Here is an 18,313-nt window from a genome sequence, read left to right on the forward strand (position 1 = left end):
TGACCACCTGCTTTTGTCTTGATTGCAGGAGTGTGATTGACAAGCGTTTTTATAGATATCAGGATCTTCAGGCCGGACAGGTTGTGGAGGTAAGAATAAAGCATCCCCTCCTACCTGTCAGCACCCTGTCTCACAAGGACTTTGATTCAGCTTGAATCTGTGAAAGCAGCAAAAGGCATCTTTCCACTTTAGAAATTAAATGATACAGTATAAAGTCATCAAGTTAAGCCTTGTTATACTTTAGAGCTGACATGTTATATAAATCCGTTCTTCCTATGTACTGAGAGCAGTGTAGGCGGGCGGGGGGGCAACTTTTGTTGTTTAGACAATGCTTATTAACTTCCTGGATGCTTGGCAACCTTTCTTGGCAAAAAGGTTATTAAGTGTATTTCCCAAAATATTCCCCAAAATCCCTGTTTTGTCATTTGTTACAGATCTATTTAATTCTCAAGTCGTCTTTTTCACTTTCTCTTTCTTGCTTGTGTCCCTCTTCAAGGGGAAAGTGTCAGTTCTGCTGACTCACGGCATGTTGGTGCACCTGTCCGACCACATCAAAGGGCTGGTGCCCAGGACGCACCTGTCTGATATCCTCCTTAAGAACCCAGAGAAGAAGTACATAGAGGGCATGAAGATCAAATGTCGGGTCAGTCCAGTTTGAATTAACGCCGCTCTAAAATCTGTAACATGCTGTTTTTAGCTCTCATATTTGTGTGTATCTCTGTGTGGGTCTGTGTGTGTGTGTGTGTGTGTGTGTGTGGGTCTGTGTGTGTGTGTGTGTGTCTGCCTTCAGGTGCTGTCAGTCGACGCGGAGAATAAGAAGCTGTATCTGACCAGAAAGAAGGCCCTGGTTGAAAGCTCTCTGCCATTGTTCCTCAGCTATGCTGATGCCCGCCCAGGCCGCGTCTCCCACGGCTACATCGTCTGCATCAAAGACTTCGGCTGCATCGTTCGTTTCTACAACAACGTCAAGGGTCTGGTGCCGCTCAGGGAGCTCAGCTCTGAGCCCGTCATCAGTCCTGAGGAGGTCTTCTTTGTGGGGCAGGTGAGGAGAAGAAACTGCATGGACACAGAGGATCACGTTTGTTCTTTTGGTGTCTTTTTCTTTTTTTTTTTTTTTTTTTAAAGATGTTTAGGAACCATTAGAAATAAGCCTTCAAATGTTATATTAATTGGCAACTGCTAACTTGTTTGTTTAACATCCATTGTCCAGGTATTTAAGGCTAAGGTTCTTCAGTGTGACCCCGACAAGGCGAAGATGGTGCTGTCATTTAAGGATGCGGCGGAAGGAGATGTTGAGGAATCTGCCATGGCCCAATTTGACTGTGAGGTGGGGAAGGTAAGTTGAAGTCTCACGTTTTGTTTTCTTCCATCTCAGTTAATCAGATTTTGACCTCAGCACGAGTATTTGTGTGATGCAGAGGCTGGAGGCCAAGGTGCTGAAAAAGTCAGTCAACGGTCTGGAGGTGGTCGTCCTCCCTGATGAGGTCCGAGCCGTACTACCCACAATGCACCTTTCCGATCACATGTCCAACTGCCCTGTGCTGTGGGAGAGCCTGCAGGAAGGAGACGTCGTCTCAAACGTCATGTGCTTCAACAAGAACAAACAGAATATTGTATCCTGTTTCTAAAACAAGTCTGTAGATCTCGTGTGCTTGTGATTAAAACTGGAAAGTTAACCCCGAGCCAGCTATAATTAATGGATTCTGCCTTTGATGCTTCGGTAAGTCAAACATGAAAAGCAGGATCGTTGTCTCTGTTTTCCTTAATTCCCCCTGTTAAAGACCCTCACTAAGAAACCAACAGTGAGATGGTCCCTGGAGGAAGGAGTGGTTGCCAAGGACTTCTCTGAAATCACAGTTGGAATGCAGCTGGTTGGCTGGATCAAGAACATCATGTCTTATGGCGTTTTTGTGGAGTTCCCATACGGGCTTGTTGGTCTTGCACCCAAGTCGGTGAGTATACGCTTTGTGTTGCGTCTTCTACCCTGAGACTCTTGTCTGTTTTCCCAACTAAAAGTCTTCCTTTGCTTTTTTAAAATACATTTTCTTTTAAGGCCATGACCGATAAGTTCATCAGCGATACGATAACCGTCTTCGAGCCCGGCCAGACAGTGCTCGCTAAAGTGACCAACCTAGATGAGGAAAAACGGCGTTTCCTGGTCACACTGAAGATGTCAGAGGTCATATCTCCAGAGGGAGATGTCCAGACCAGACTCATCAATGGTCTGCAGGAGAGAAAAGCTGTGGCTGAAATGTTAGCAATGAGAGGTATGATTGCATTGGTCTTTAGTAATTCATTTTGAAGTTTATTTGCAGTGTTGAACCTCGCGTTACCTCTGTCGTTACTCTCAGAGAACAGTGATCTTCGCCCGAAGCTGGCCGCTCTGTCCATTGGTCAGAAGCTGAAGCTGACTGTAGATACTGTGAAGGACTGCGCTGCCACCTTTAAGTCTGACGATTTGGCCGGTGCTACCATACTAGCCACCAAGCACCATGTCATGGGTACGTATTTAAACAGTAACATTTTTCATTTATTTCACCTCGATGGTCACTCCATATCATGTCTTTAAGTAATGCACCTCAATAAAGTTAAAGGACTTGCAAGAGGCAGAATTAAGAAAGAATAGTCAGACTTGATGCAGCTGAGGTTCTCTAGTATTGGTCAAACTCAAAACTCAAACTCAAAAACACGTCTGAGGGTCATGCGACAGCAAGGGGGACCATAAGGCTTTGAGCCATGAAATGTTAGGTCTCAGTTCGGGGTTGCACATTTTAAGAGTAGCACTTTATTTTATTTTTTTATTATTTTCATTTTAGTATACAGTATAATTGTGCTTCTAATAAAAAAGTATTTGCCTACACCTTATTCTTGTTTAAAATCATTTACATAATAGATATGAATGTATATGATTGAAAAGGTGACTTTAAAAAACTGACACAAGGTAAAGATTTGGGTGCACTTAAATTTTGTGCGGGTGCACTTTTTTTATTTAGGCGCACCAGTGCGACCTTGGCAAAAAGTTAGTCTGGAGCCCTGATTATATAACTGTTACTGTCACAGGCTTAGTAGTACTTACCAGGACAGCTAAGCAGATCTCTGTGTGTAAAATCGGCAGAGTGGCCCTTAAATCCAAAAGCTATGGGGCTCCCCATGACAAACTCTATCAGTAACACATTATTTTTATATATATTTTTCAAAATCACTTCATGTACGCAGTGATGATTTCTCTGTTTGCTGCCCTAGGTGTTAATTTGACCCCAGGACAGAAAGCTACTGCGGTCATCCTCCGTGTTGACATCCTGTCGACATGTGTCCATGTGTCCCTCCTTCCCAAGCTGGTGGCGAAGAAGAAATCGGTGAGTTTTACTTTTCCTTATGCTGTTTTGGGTTTTTAAGAAAATGACGTGTTCTGACTTTTAATGCACTGTGTGGGAAGTTTGACTGAGGACGCATTTTCCAACACTGCTGCTTTTACTGGAGCATCCTAGTATCACACATACTGTATGTAGATGATATATTTTACATGTGAGGGCATTCGTACAGAGTCTCATTATAATAACTTATTGTAGTTATTGACCTGTTTTGTTTGCCGTGTTTTCGTTTGTATTTTACAGTTAGCTGAAGGATCAAAGTACACGGCGATGGTGCAGCACATCGACAAAGACTTTGCCGTCATCTCGCTGGAAGACACAGCACAGCTGACTGTGATCCAAACCAGAGGCCACCTGAATGAGACATTTCTGTCCGAGTCAGAGAAGCTGAAGGCGGGGATGAGTTTGGCCGTCGAGGTTATAGAACCCAGCTGTCAGGAACTGCAGGGGCTCTCCCTAGTGTCGTGGCAGCGCACCGCCCCAAACCGACAGCGCACCGCCTCGGAAAATCAGACGAGCTCTAAGGGTTACTGCTTCGGCGAAATCGTGCGGGGTAAAGTACGGACCGTGAAGCCCACCTCCCTTCTGGTCACACTAGAGGATGGAAGCACTGGCAGCGTGCACGTGTCTGAGGTGGTGGAGCGTGCAGATGTGTGTCAGGGATCTTTCCCCACTGCCTCTGTTAAAGTGGGCAGCACGGTCACCGCCAGGGTCATCGGGGGCCGAGAAGCCTCCAGTCACAGGTAAACCCGGCTCCAGAGTCTCATTTTACGTTCTGGAATAGATTAATATTGATATTAATATTTTTATAAATTAATATTAATATTAATATTGAAGTATTTGTGAAGTTGTATTGAACTTGAAACTAATCCCAGCGGTTTTATTTCAGATACTTGCCCTTCTCCCATCCCAAATTTACATACACCATTCCTGAGCTCACACTCATACCCAGGTAATTCTATAGTACCGTTCATTATCATGATCATATGCTGCATGGTAACCTGAATTTTTGTCTGCTTTTTTTGTTTTTAATGTTATCAGAGATGTGTATTCTTTTAATCTCTCCTCGATCTACTCACGCTCACATTTTGTGGTTTGCCAGTTTCTTATTTGTTTCTGTTTCTATTTCTCTCTTTAGCAAACTTGATAAGAGTCCAGATCTCAAAGCAGTTACAGTAAAAGAAAAAATAAACAGCTATAAGGTCGGGGAAGAAGTGACATGCTTTGTCTCAAAGGTAAGTTGGGGACATCTTTATGGCTTGCAGTAGCTTCCTTCATTCCCCCCCCCCCCCCGAAGTCTCCACAAAATAAATATTACATTGATTTTATAAGTTGACAAATGTAAAATAAATCCCAAAAGCCTTGGAGGCTGTTGGAGTAGAGGTTTTAAGTGTCTTCATGCTTCTGACCCCAGTTTAATCCAGTGAGGAAGATTTTGGAGGTCACCACTGATCCCTGTGTTACTGGGACAGTTGAACTGCTGGCCATGATCACCGATCCAAAAGTAAGTTTATAATACTTCAACAGTATCAATATTGGATCCTTTATAACAGTCTAAGGTTGTTAAAGCTTATGGGAAAAGATCTCATCAACCTAAATTCTAACAGTTGTTAAATTCTGTTAATTTTCAGGAGGCCAGCCACCCAGAAAAACTGTACAAGCTGGGCCAAGCAGTCCATGCCAAAGTGGTAGAAGTAAACTCCAAACCTCAACGCTTTATGCTGTCACTCACAGGTAGGAGAAGCTCCAACTGTTTTCATGTTAACTAAACGTCACGTTATACATGCGGTTTCCTTTCTTTGTTGGCGGTTACTACTTTTGTAGTCTCACATTGCCAAACCTTCCTCCACAGTGCTGTGAAGGAGGGTCGGGATATATACGTCCTGTATATAGACCTGTATATTACTTTTGTAATCCCTATCTCTTGCTTCTGATTGTTTATCAATGCAACAGTTAATCTGACTCTTTTTGTCTTCCAGGTGTCTATAAACTGGAGAAAGACAGTGAAGCTTTGGGGATTGTGACTAATATTCAACCACAAGTTGGCCTCCTGGTCAAACTTCCCTTTGGTGGCATGGGAACTGTTGATGTCACTGACCTGGCTGACGCCTACAGACCAAACCCCCTGGACGGGTACAGCAAGGATAAGCTGTTCAGGTTAGTAGACGCAGCAGTGACTGCAGAGGCCCTGTTAGGCAGGGCTGGACCCGACTCAGACTTTGGTCAGTCAAATCTGATTTGGTTCTTTTATTCAGGTATTCAGTATCAAGCGACACTATTAAACTGCCAGACGTTCTGGCTGACAAAGACGTTCACGCAATAACGTAAACAAGCCAAGTTAGCCGTCCGAGCTAATGTGTGCTAACTACTGTAGCCAAGGCTAATAAACAAAAACACACTGGCTCCGTAAATCAAGACCGACGCAAACCAAGACAGGCCACACACTTATGATACCTCCCATAGTGACTACAGCAGCGCAACGCTACAGCTTCACTTCTTCCTTTTCTATCATTCACAATAAAAGCCCAACTTAAATTCCCTCAAAGAATTTTGATAAAAGAACGCAATAAATGTTTTATTTCAATTACAAAATGTGGTTAATAGCTAAGTGGTCCGTGAACCTAAAAGAATCAAAGGATTTGACTGTTTAGGCCAATGTTGGGATCCTTAGCACCTTAAGCATTCATTTTCCAGATTGACTTTATGAATTTGTTTTTCCTCATCTTTTTCCTCAGGTTTTTCCTTTTTGGGGAAGAAAAAGGCAAGTGGCAGTTGTCTCTACGTCCATCAAGGTATGCTTGAGTTTCGTTTGATTTGTGTGTTTGTGGAACAAATGCAGACGTGTACCTTTATTACAACATGCGGTTGGCCGTAACTTTTCTCTTTCAGGCTGAACCCACATCAGGCCAAGCCAGCAAAGGACCCAGAAGTTTTGTCTGTAGACCAACTGAAGGCAGGCCAGATCATCAGAGGCTACGTCAAGTCCGTGGGAGAGCAGGGGGTCTTCATCAGGTAACTGAGGAACTCAAGCAGCACTATTAAACCATTTGAACTCCAAATGAACAACATACTCTATATTTCTCTGGAAAATGTAGTATGTATTTCAGTAATTAACATACTTATTTCACATTTGTTTTCCAGGTTGTCAAGAAGCATCACAGGAAGAGCTGAACTTCAGCAGTCCACCAAGTACTTTGTAAACCACCACAAAGTCCTCTCTGAGCACCTGACTCCCAACACCCTGCTCACTACCAAGATCCTCAGGTAAACAAAACAACATATGTACGCTATATAGATGAGAGTGTTTAAAACTAGTATAAAAGTTCACACCAAACAGCAGAAAATAATTTTGGACAAACAGGAAGATTTTAGCGTCGGTGTGTGTTTTACAACCCTGCCCAGTGCAGCTTTAGGTAATGACCATTTATAGAATCAATGCGGCCATCATCTCATTTTCAGTCTGCTTCGCTCTCTATTCTTGTCCGCAGTATTGACAAAGAGGAGGAGTTGGTCCACCTCTCGCTGCTCCCAGAGGACACCGGGAAGCCAGACGTCCTTCCAGAGTCTCTCGGTCTGCCGCTGCGTCTGATTGGAGAGGAAAAGAAGGAACATGACACTAAGAAGAAGATGAAACGTGCTTTGTCTGAGAGCGAGCAGGTGAAAAACCGCTTCATTTCTCTCTCTCTCTCTCTCTCTTTTGCATCAAGCTTTCCTTTCTCCTTCCCTGCTTTTGATATCAAATAAACACGTTGTAAATGAGGGACTCCTCTGTCCTTTTAAAGCAACACTAAAGCACTTTTTCCCACTTTGGCCCCCTACAGGTTGGAAGCGGAATCTTCCATTTCCGCTGTTGTAATGTCTCGTTCAAACCACAGATACACTACCCGATCTGGCAAACTTGCACGATGTAATGGACAATTCCACTTCCAACCTGTAGGGGGACCGAAGCGGGAAAAGTTCTCCATTGTTGCTTTAAGTGTGCTGGGGTCAAGGAGGTGACTCCACATAGATCAGTACTATCTCCAGTTCTCACTGATTGTCCTTTTGCTCTCACAGTAGTCTATATTGACGACGTTTACGGTATAGTTCCGGGCCTGCTGGGAAGTTCTACCGGATTTCCTTCACTTTCGCTTTCTTTGATATAACTTTAAACTTTGGTTTCATCGAGCAACATTAACCGGAACCCCTGAGCCACATTACAGGCTGACAATGGCAAGTTTTAAGTACAATTCGGATTGTGCAACAAGGCAGGCCTGTTTTCATTCTGGGAATGATTGTACAAAGATTTATTTTTATGTTGTTTACTCTCTAACTGGGATGTCTGTTGCAGGGGGTTTGCTTTGGACAAAAACATTTTGATTTTTTTTTAAGAAATGCAAACAACCCATGACCATTTTTTTCTTCTATCCAGGAATGTTGATTGGATGGGCCAGTCTTTTTGATTGCAAGCAGATGGCCACTAAAGCACTTGTGATGCGGTTTATTTAATCATTGATGGTATTCTCTACTGTGGTTTCCTTTGCCAGAAACAAGAACAGTCCCAGGTCCCCAAGAAGAAGAAGAAAACCAAGAAAGCAAAGACTGATGACAGTGACAGCGGAGTGGAGGTGTACTTCAGAGAAGAGGAAGACAAGGAAGTTGAAGAAGAACCCACACCTATTTCTGTAAAGGTAAGCAAATGAACTGCTGCTATGTTCATACAACTCTTCCTAAACTTGGTACAATAATATCCAGAAACTAAAATAAATAAACGTTCACTTCCTCACTCTCAGCAGGTGACGCCCAGCTCAGCGGGTCCATGCAGGCTGCAGGTGGCAGCAGGTTTCTCCTGGGATGTGGGACTGAGCTCCCTGAAGCCTGCCTCTGCAGCACAGGAGGGGGACTCCAGTGATGGGGAGGACATAGATGGAAGCAGCAAGGTGAGCGGATAATAAATATGCATGTATTCAACTCACTCATCAAAGCACACCTCTTCAAATTAGAAGAAAGTCCCACATATTATCAAGTCTCACATATTCGTTGCTGGATTGTGTTGTTTCACCTGCTTTTTACACACTTGTTTTATGTTGGTTTCATTGTTTCCTCTGTTTTTAATGTGCTAAATGTGCTGCTTTTGCTCAAGGTTTCCGTGTGATCTTAAAAAGCCTAAACAAAACAACAACAAAATGTTTTAAACTGGTCTTAATTTTCCTACGTCAATGTAACACTACCTCCTATGCTCATTGAAATGTTCCTGAAATGTCTTTCTCTTTCTTTAATTTCTGCGGTGTTATAGTTCTTTTTGTCGCTAGTCCAAATATAATTTGCTGTATTACAACTACAAATGAGACCAACATGCAACTTCAATTGCAGCCAATCTAGACACCAGTCCTATAATGCCAATGAGGTAAATCAGGGAACTGTTTCAGACGATGTTTCCGGACTGACATCCGACTCCTAATTGGTGCCGTGATAAAGGTCTTAAATATATTTCATAAAGGTCTTAAATGTGACATGGTAAAACCTTTAGAAACCTTTGAGAACTGTTGAGTACCATGCACCACCACCAAGTGCTATATAATTCAAATGTATTGTTATTTATAATTTTAGGATTGTTAAAGGAATCCAACTTTCCCATTGTTTTAGTTTTTTTAACCGTTAAGTTTAAAGATGATCTCTAGAAGTATTTGTAATTTAGGACTTGTTCTCTTTCCTTATCTGTATTTAAATATTTTCCACCATCATTACTCATCTTCTTTCATGTCGCTGGCCTCGGGGCGCACCGCTGTACTCCACCAGCCCCAGAAAAAGTCTCGTCATGAACTTGAGCAAGAGAAAAAGGCCGCCGAGAAGGCCCTGGTACAGCGGGAGACTGAGCTGATGGATCCGAGCCTGCGACCCCAGGACGCAGCCGCCTTTGAGCGCCTGCTCCTCGCTTCACCCAACAGCTCACTGCTTTGGCTCCAGTACATGGCTCACCACCTACAGGCCACCCAGATCGAGCAGGCCCGCGCTGTGGCCGAGAGGGCCATCAAGACCATCTCCTTTAGGTGATTTGAATTTCAGATATGTTTTTTTCTTTTTTTTCTTTTAGCTAATACAATGTGAGTGTCTACGTTTATTTCAACAGAGATCACCAAAAGGCAGCAGAAAGATGCACAAAAAAGTTTCAACCTAACAATGAAATAAAAAAATATATAAATGGGGTGACTGTATCCTTACATTTGTCGTGTATTTTAGTTGACCTAAATCTTTGCATCATCCCTAATGAATATCTGTTGTTGTAATAGGATGTGCTGAAGAAAGGCTTTTACTTTTTTTTGTCGATCGGTGAAGACAGATTTTAACAGATGGTTGTCCTGTGTCTGTCCAGGGAAGAGCAAGAGAAGCTGAATGTGTGGGTGGCCCTGCTGAACCTGGAGAACATGTACGGCACAGATGAGACCCTGAAGAAAGTGTTTGAGCGGGCGCTGCAGTTCTGTGAGCCCATGCCCGTGTACCAGCAGCTGGCTGACATCTACGCAAAGTCCAACAAAACCAAGGTGCAATCTACTGACTGTTTTTAAATACTCTATTCTGTACTCACCTGAGCTTTCCCTACTTTACACGTCATGCCCATTTCTTGAGACCGATGCTAAAATGCTGCGCTTTTTCTGTGTGACTCATGTTTGTGTCCAGGAGGCGGAGGGCCTGTATAAGACGATGGTAAAGCGTTTCCGTCAGAACAAGGCAGTGTGGCTCAGCTACGGGACCTTCCTGCTCCAGCAGGGTCAGAGTGACACTGCCAGTGCTCTCCTGCAGAGGGCGCTCAAGAGTCTGCCCTCCAAAGAAAGTAAGATGGCCTGCCCAAACACTGGAGACATAATGTCACAAAACAGTATGATGTATATGTGAATTTTTGAACTGTACACTGCCATTGACTTTGTATGTGTGTGTGTTCGTGTGTGTGTGTGTGTTTTGTTCTCGTTCCGATCCTGTCTCCCCGGCTGTGCATCTCCACAGGTTTTAACCTTTATGTATTGTCACACTTCCTCTCAGGTGTGGATGTGATCGCCAAGTTTGCTCAGCTGGAGTTCCGTTATGGTGATTCAGAGAAAGGTCGCACCATGTTTGACAAAGTCCTGACGAGCTACCCAAAACGCACGGACCTCTGGTCCGTCTTTATCGACCTTATGGTCAAACATGGATCACAGAAGGAAGTTAGGTGAGTAAAAGCCCTTACTTTTGTTCTCTGACTCCCAATTGTCACTTTTAACACATTTTGTTTGTTTGCTTATAGCTTTTCTGTTCGTATATAGGGAAATGTTTGCTGAAACTAACTAATCAATCTTACATGAGAAAAACTGATGTTAGTGAGCTGGTTAAATACTAGTGCGTCATGGTTGTTTTCCAACGTCCTGTCTCTTGCAGGGCGCTCTTTGATCGCGTGATCCACCTGAGTGTTTCAGTAAAAAAGATCAAGTTCTTCTTCAAGCGCTACTTGGAGTACGAGAAGAAGCACGGCACTCCGCAGAGCATCCAGGCAGTCAAGGAGAAGGCCATGGAATTTGTGGAAGCTAAAGGCACAGAGGCTGCCAGCCAATGACCTAATACACCCGTTGTGTATGTGTGTGTGTGGACTTCAGTGTGCTGACACGGCTGTTAGGAAACAAGTTTGTGGCTCCAGATGCTTTTTATTGTTGTGGACTGGGGACCTCTGAACCTGAAAGTCAAACCTTTTGTAAAGTTGGTTTGAAATTGATTGATTAATATGACGAGAATATTGAATGTTGTAATTATTTAGTTTATTGTATATTTGAATGGATTTATTCCTTTTCAAATGTGTGGTAGCATTTTCTATTAATCTGGCCGGCTTTTCAATAAATCCAACATCATTACAATACATTACGTAACGTTTTATTTAAAAGCAACAAATACAAAATAACAATATATAGGGACATGTTTACATACAATACATACAGGCAAGACTAGTTTCCTATCAGTCTTATTTTTAAAAGGAAAGGGCATGGGACACAATCTGTAACAATATAGTCTACTTAAATCGGTTGTAATCCCGCTGGTCTTGGTTTCAGCCGGAGGTTGTTGTTACCTCTGACTGCTGGAGCGTTTCACCTACATTGGCAGTATTGAAGATGCATGTGTGGCACAGGGTTATAGGGTGACTGACATGGTCTGTGCTGGCTGTATTGGTAACACCCCTGAGATATTAGAGGTATCCATACTGATCCTGTACTCTAATGTCCTGCTCAATGCCTGCAGTGTTTGTCTCTGGCAGTGTCGCACTTGTCGTCCAGTGGCAATGATATCCTGCTCTTAAATGTGGCTCCTTTTTCCTGTCGTGTTTTTGGTGAACAGTGCAATATGGAAATAGAACTAGGAGCATTTTTTTGTGAAAAGATCCTATTCATCCACCCACTCCCTGGCTGATTTAACCAAGTCCTTTTGGTGCTGTCAATATCCAATTCCCATCAAGGCATATTGCTCAAAGGTTAGCAGCAGGGCGACCGCTTGGGATCATTATCAACATTTCCTGTGAGATGTCTTTTAAGATGACCACTGTCCATCATCCCTATTGTATTTAATGTGTGTGGTTTATGTAAGGGGAGTCAGGTTGCTTCTTTCTCAGCTCCCTCACACCTCCTCCGGATCCATTGGACCCTCAGCACCCTGGGGAGCGTCGGTGTGGAGCCGGAGGATGGGTTTGTTACACATGGGGCACACGCTGCGGATCTCCAGCCACTTAAGCAGGCACCTGACAGGACAAAAACGGGAACAGTTAGCTTAATATGATAACAACCAAATCTTAACAGGAACAACTCCGGAGACAAACATCTGGATGCATGATTTACTGCTTTTTGCACCAGTAAGTATTGGAAGCCATCACTAAGTTTATGGCGGTTTAGTCCAAAATGTAAAAATGAAGTCTGTTGAGTTTTGTTATCACATTTTCACATTAGCATTGGGATAAGGAGGATGAGGAGGATGATGATGATGATGATAATAATAAGGTGTACTATGTAAACCCTCAAAAAGGGCTAGAAAAAGTGGTTCAACAATCTTATTTGAACCTAACAAGTGGGTGAAACTTTGTTGGTGTCCTTTGAAAGAAGATGCAAAACTACAGAATCTTGGTTGTATAAAATATGAGAATACTTATACTACTAGCAAGTTAACCTAACAGCCAGAAGCTAGTTAGCTTAGCTCGCTGGGGAAAACGAGGAAATTGGCTCATCTGGGTCTGTCCAAAGCATAAAGACAAGACTATCTACTTACCAGCACCTCTAAATCACATTCATTAACATGTTTTAGCTCGTTTGTATAGTCGTTCCAAAATCCCAGGGTGTAAATGGACAAGATGTAGGCTACCTTTGTGCTGGGCTAATTTTTTGGGCTATGCGCAGTAACTTCTTGGACTGTCGTCCCCTTGATGTTGCCACTGGCAACCAGCGAGTTACTCTATTCGGTAGCTTCATAGTTATAGACATGAGAATGGCTTCTTTCTACTCCTAACTTAAAACCTCAAAGCGAACGAGCGTATTTTGTCTGCTTTCTGTTTATAATGTCAAGTTTAATAAAACTCACTTCTTGTGAAATGCATGTGAGCATGAACACACTCCCAGTTCATCTCTGGTCCTGAATTCTTCCAGACACACTGCACAGGTTTGCTGCAAGAACAAAAACAACAGCAAGGTTAGTTTATGTGTGATTTGATTTTCGTTTGTGTGTGTGTGTGTGTGTCTCTCTCCCCATCTCCCCAGTTTATTTCCACAAGCCATCACTCTAATGACCAGCTGACTTCTGACTCACAGTGCCAGGTTCACTTCCTGTGCAATAAACCAGCAACACTGTCTCTAACCAGCCTGTTTACTGGTTCCACTTATTAAGTATTCATCATTCTCATTCTCTATTTCAGAACTGTTCATACTGTAATATAATACGTATATATCTTAACACTATTTATTCCAGCACCCACTGCACGATGCTCCATAATTAAATTAACTATAATTTACTCCTGCATACTTTGTACTAGTGCCTCAACCTTTCTATAATGTTTCTGTTTATAGTGTGTATATATGGTTTGTTTGCTACGTGTAAGCGCATTGTGAGCAATGATGATAATCCAAAGCAAAATTCCTCGTATGTGTCCTCATACCCGGCAAATAAAGCGGATTCTGATTCTGATCTCTGTTCAAAAGTAGGCGTGTCGCTCATCACATCAAGGGCCGGCAATGTAAAGTTTATTGACATGCTTTTATTTCATCAAATAGTATTATTGCATATCTCAGTCTCATATAGTCTTCTCACTTACAGTTAAGTTGACATAAAGCCCTAAAATGTTCCTACGCCATTATAGAGTTTACCAAATCAATCAAAATAGTGGAATAGCCTGCCCCCCAAGGTAACATCCCACATACATCAATTTTATAATATTAAAAAATCTGGCTTGTAGAAAATCAAAGCTGTTCTCACTTTTAACTGCCTCACACATTTTGATTTGTGTGACTATCATATGTTCTGTTGTATTTTGTCTTGACTGTTGTCAGTGTTTGTCTTGCCTCTAACTATGAGGGTGTTGCATGCTTGTGACTGTTTTTATATTTTTATTTTTATGTATCTGCCTAGGGACAATATATGAAAACAAGCTCTCTGGTTCTGTTAGAAAATCTGAGTCTCAAATTCGGCAAATCTGCCAAATTCTTCTCTAAAACCAATCCTGGTGACCCCAGTTTAAAAAACTTTTTAAACTGAACTGAACGTTTTCAAAATACCTAAATTTAAACTGATGGTTGGATTAAAATTTGCTAGGTGCCAGACTTGGCCCGCGTGCCTTGAGTTTGACATGTGATTTAGAGCATTAGAGCATAAGTACAAATTTGTGTTTGGAAATTATGCTTTTACCATAACTAGCAACAGGATTATTTCAACCGTTCTTGTACAAAAACAGAGATTAAGTCATTGTATTGAAAACTGAAAATGACCCCTAACCACCGCTGCCTTGGAAAAGTGATATTTTTAGGAATCGCAAGAAACAGAAAAGAGATCTTTTAAAATGCATTTTGAATGATTGCAGTTATTCCTGGAGTCTTACATTCTGCTACAAATAGAGAGCCAAGCATTCACTTTTTTTTCTTCTTTTTTTTTTAAATAGCTGCATTTGAGATACAAGATATTTTTAGGACATCTCCTCTGACTGTGTGCAGCATGTTAATCACATCCGAGAGAAATTGATTGAATTAACCAACCCAACCCTAACCCTGCTCATCATCTGACCTGGCATGGAAGCAGTGTGGGTACAGCTGCCATATGTTTAGCACAAAGCCATGTACAGAAAGAATGACTTACTCCTAGAAGGCTCAGTTTCTTGCTGGCTCCCTTCAGCACCACCTACAGTTGGAAAAAAAGAGTAGAGAAGTGTTGTGTCATCATGTGATGGATGTGTCAGCACTATCGTGTTGGCAGAAAATCTAAAAAGTAATTAAACAAACACTTCAGAAGGGTTCAATGTCCTGATGTGACTGGTTTAAAATACATACAAGAGCGGTGTGTACTCCAGGGTTAATAATGTCATAAGGCGAAGGTGCAGCACGCAAGCTGTTTTGGTCACCACTTAAGACGAATAAATGTAAAATCAATGTGAGCATCAAAACTAAAGGACTTAGTTTAAGATCTAATGATTGTAGTTTTACCCCAGTGGACTTGCTGTTGTATTTAAGCTTTTTGAGTGTTAATTATTTATTATCTGCTTTAACTTTTCCAAGGTTTTAGAAAAGAACCTGGTAAAATAATGGTTCAAAATGATGTGAAATTGCATTTCTTTTATTGAAAAATGTAAACTTTTATTGAGGGAGGACCCTTAAACCCTCTACCAGATATGCACAGCTAAGTCTTCCACAAACCTAGAAAAAACACCTTACTCTTTTGAAAATTCATTATTATTTTTCATTATTAATGAAAAAAATGTAATTATTAATACATATAATACCGAGAACTGCAGTTCAACCTTCCCTGAAGCTGAAAGCATTGCCACCAACCATGACCACATTGTCACACCCTGCTGCCTGCTTACTATATCAGGCCTTTTCACTTGGCACTAACAGTTTTGAATCATAAGGCAGGAAAGGACACGTGGATAAAGTCAATGTCATCTATAAAAAGTGGTGTTAGATTTCACACACACAGTAGACACAAACAGTGTGAAAACTGTAGTAGTATTTATAACCAGCCTCAGAAGCTGGTATTACATGTTCACCCATAATGACATATAGTGCAGTGACATACCTCATTGTAGCTGAACTGCTCCCTTGTTCCTTGTTGTTTCAACCTTAGAGAGGCAGAGAGAGAACAAAATATGTATGGTAGAAGTGACTGTTGTAACAACTGTGACTTAAAGGTGCTTTAAGCGATGTCACGTGTGTTTTAGGCTACAACATTTGTTGTCACATACAGCAAACATCTCATCACTATCCGTGAGCTGCCTGTCCCCAGAACACACTGTAAAAAACGCGGTCTCTGTAGACAGCCCAGGGTCTGTTGGGAGCCCAGCAAGGGCGCGCAAGATGATTACAATGTCTCATTTCCACTGCACAGGATGGCAAGGCTCTGCTCTACTCACCCTCAACTGACTCTTTTTGGGGGGTTTTCCATTAGCAAAAGTTGTGGATAGTACATAGTACTTCTTTTGGTACCAGGTGCCATGCATATTGAGCCAAGGTGGAGTTGAAACACTGCACACCACTGATTGGTCAGAGAGAACCGACACTAACACGACACAGGACATCCTGCATAAACCCGCCCTTTTTAAATAGCCCCGGTAGCGCCAATAGTGATGCATTATGTTCATACACTCAACCCAACCAAATAAATAAAAGGGCGGCTTGCAAAACTATGCTGTACATTACGTGAACTATACCATACAAATTATCAATGTGCAGGCGTTGTTGCCGATGGATGTCCATGTCACAGCATTGAATTCTGCTATCACATGAATGCTATTCTATAAAGACAAAATAGAGAAAGCTACCTGGTACCAAAAGTGTGGAGTATGCAAGATGATCACCAGGTAGAAAATAAATACATTTTGCGGCACATTACTCTTTTCTTTTTTTTTCATTTATCAAAACTTTGCTTCTTTCTTGTGAATTATTGCTTGGTTTTACCTCTCCGGGTTTATTTAAATGAAGCAATCTGGGAAGAGAAAATCATTCTTTGACTTAACTGCTCACAACGTATAGACATGCAAGTGGTTATGAGGGAGATATTGCATCATATTAGGGGTCACAGGCAAAATAAATATTGGAAGCCACTGATTAAGTCATCTGTGTTATTCATCAAAACTCAATAGACATGTTAATATTAACCAACACTACACTAGTGGATGAATTGGCAACTGAATTAGAAACTTGTTTGCAATTTATAACTTAATTGATTACATTTTTATTCATATCACTGTACAGTCTAACTGAGGGTATGTACATGGTTTTTACATCTGCAGTCTTTGATTTTTCTGGCCACATGGGGGCAGTGCAACAAGCTTTGAATACTATTGAGATGTTATCACCTTATGAAGTTGATATCGCAAACATGTTGACATCCAGCAGATTTGCAGTAACATTAGCGTTTGTTTGGAGTGGTGTTTGTGTCCACCTGATAAATGTGAGTCCAATGTTCACTCTCCTTATAGCTCTATCTATTGTTTGGTGATGGGCAGGTAGCTTATAGTGTATGTTGATACAGCTGATTTCTCAGTTTATTAAATAGCTTTTTCTTTTGCTTTAACATGCTTATAAATATTAGCATGATTGATGCTTTTATAATCTTATAGACATTATGTAGCAACTTTGGACCACTCCACAAATTTGCATCATGATTGCTGCTAATACCACACGCTGGATCTTATTATCAAGCTAGTTTTGAATTAACTTTTACCTGCTGTATCTAAACTGTGTTGCAACACTTGTTCTAACTGCCAAATGCTCTCTTACTGATTGAACTAACTTCCTTCTTGCTGTAATGTCAGTTCTTTCTTGCACTTTTCCCCACGTTTCTTCACGTAGCTTCCTTCCTCCCCTTTACCCAGTCCATCTTCCTCCCAAACCTCCCCCACCTACCTGAAAAGGTAGCAGCAGAAGATGAGGCTGAGCATGAAGACGAAGAGGCCGATGCCCAGCACAATGACATACACATTGAGCGGGAGGTGATAGATCTCAGACGTCATGCTGCAGTAGTGTTCAAAGCGTTGACAACCCAAACCACACAGGCATCCTGGCAGGAAGAGTTAATAATTAACTCTAAAACTTAATTTTGTTTTATTGTTTACTTTAACATAAAAAAATGTCCAAGCTCTACAGTATACAGTTGTTAGCAATTCTAAATTGGTAGCATAGACTTTAGATGCTGCAATTTGTAAAGACAATGCAGTTATGAGTTCAGAGAACCATTCAAGCTCTCAAGATCTGTGAAAATCAAGTAAAAAATGTATTTAAACTGTACAGTGAAGAGAAAGAGTAATCATGGCAGAGAAGTGGTAGATTTTCGATCATTAACTAACACATGAATCTAGAGTACCATCACAGGTCTGTTGGCAGCCAGGGTTATTCTGGGCCCAACAGACACAAAGCCTTACCACAGGTTTGCTTGACAATGAGTATGCGGCACCCTGGCTCACCTCCACACAATCAAGAGTTTTATTAAACTATGGGTGAGGAGTTAGACGTAATTGTTAGTGTTTGTTTGGATGCAGGTGTGTCTAGGGAGCAGCGACTGGCACCGTGGTAGCAACTGCGGGCTCATAGGACTCCGTGTTAATTGGCTGTGAACAAGACAAACAGTGGGACCGACGCCACTTCCGCCACACCACCATCTGTTTAACAAACTATAGAGCTGACTGGTGGAGTGTGTGTGTGTCTGTGTGTGTGTCAGCACTGGGGGATGGAAGAGTGTGGGGGGGGGGGGGGGGGGGGGGG

At 41.9% G+C, this 18,313-nt stretch overlaps 2 protein-coding genes across 7 annotated transcripts in view; one reads left to right on the top strand and one right to left on the bottom strand.

Moving 5' to 3' along the window:
* pdcd11 (programmed cell death 11) overlaps positions 1-18,313 on the top strand; it is a 44,170-nt gene that overhangs the window by 16,089 nt on the left and 9,768 nt on the right. For 3 of the 5 annotated variants that reach the window (XM_034861330.1, XM_034861320.1, XM_034861295.1), the window contains exons 11-36: positions 29-89; positions 497-643; positions 791-1,042; positions 1,211-1,336; positions 1,419-1,613; positions 1,782-1,952; positions 2,054-2,267; positions 2,352-2,501; positions 3,244-3,356; positions 3,615-4,114; positions 4,261-4,323; positions 4,510-4,606; positions 4,786-4,875; positions 5,003-5,105; positions 5,351-5,528; positions 6,107-6,163; positions 6,261-6,383; positions 6,513-6,635; positions 6,860-7,028; positions 7,898-8,041; positions 8,144-8,290; positions 9,150-9,400; positions 9,724-9,892; positions 10,029-10,182; positions 10,389-10,554; positions 10,761-11,232. In XM_034861330.1, coding sequence (XP_034717221.1) covers positions 29-89; positions 497-643; positions 791-1,042; positions 1,211-1,336; positions 1,419-1,613; positions 1,782-1,952; positions 2,054-2,267; positions 2,352-2,501; positions 3,244-3,356; positions 3,615-4,114; positions 4,261-4,323; positions 4,510-4,606; positions 4,786-4,875; positions 5,003-5,105; positions 5,351-5,528; positions 6,107-6,163; positions 6,261-6,383; positions 6,513-6,635; positions 6,860-7,028; positions 7,898-8,041; positions 8,144-8,290; positions 9,150-9,400; positions 9,724-9,892; positions 10,029-10,182; positions 10,389-10,554; positions 10,761-10,935 — 4,138 coding nt within the window. In that variant the 3' untranslated portion in view covers positions 10,936-11,232. Of the gene's footprint in view, positions 1-28; positions 90-496; positions 644-790; positions 1,043-1,210; positions 1,337-1,418; positions 1,614-1,781; positions 1,953-2,053; positions 2,268-2,351; positions 2,502-3,243; positions 3,357-3,614; positions 4,115-4,260; positions 4,324-4,509; positions 4,607-4,785; positions 4,876-5,002; positions 5,106-5,350; positions 5,529-6,106; positions 6,164-6,260; positions 6,384-6,512; positions 6,636-6,859; positions 7,029-7,897; positions 8,042-8,143; positions 8,291-9,149; positions 9,401-9,723; positions 9,893-10,028; positions 10,183-10,388; positions 10,555-10,760; positions 11,233-18,313 lie in introns of those variants that run through there. The other 2 variants (XR_004655141.1, XM_034861310.1) reach the window with 2 other exon arrangements.
* zgc:175214 (uncharacterized protein LOC557610 homolog) overlaps positions 11,314-18,313 on the bottom strand; it is an 8,915-nt gene continuing 1,915 nt past the window's right edge. For both annotated transcript variants that reach the window (XM_034861856.1, XM_034861849.1), the window contains 5 exons: positions 17,459-17,612; positions 15,630-15,672; positions 14,694-14,735; positions 12,933-13,015; positions 11,314-12,102 (listed from right to left, as the gene is read on the bottom strand). In XM_034861856.1, the coding sequence (XP_034717747.1) occupies positions 11,982-12,102; positions 12,933-13,015; positions 14,694-14,735; positions 15,630-15,672; positions 17,459-17,565 (396 nt within the window). In that variant the 5' untranslated portion in view covers positions 17,566-17,612 and the 3' untranslated portion in view covers positions 11,314-11,981. The remainder of the gene's footprint in view (positions 12,103-12,932; positions 13,016-14,693; positions 14,736-15,629; positions 15,673-17,458; positions 17,613-18,313) is intronic.

Source organism: Etheostoma cragini, chromosome 2, assembly GCF_013103735.1.
Source record: "Etheostoma cragini isolate CJK2018 chromosome 2, CSU_Ecrag_1.0, whole genome shotgun sequence".
In the NCBI taxonomy this organism is placed as follows: domain Eukaryota; kingdom Metazoa; phylum Chordata; class Actinopteri; order Perciformes; family Percidae; genus Etheostoma; species Etheostoma cragini.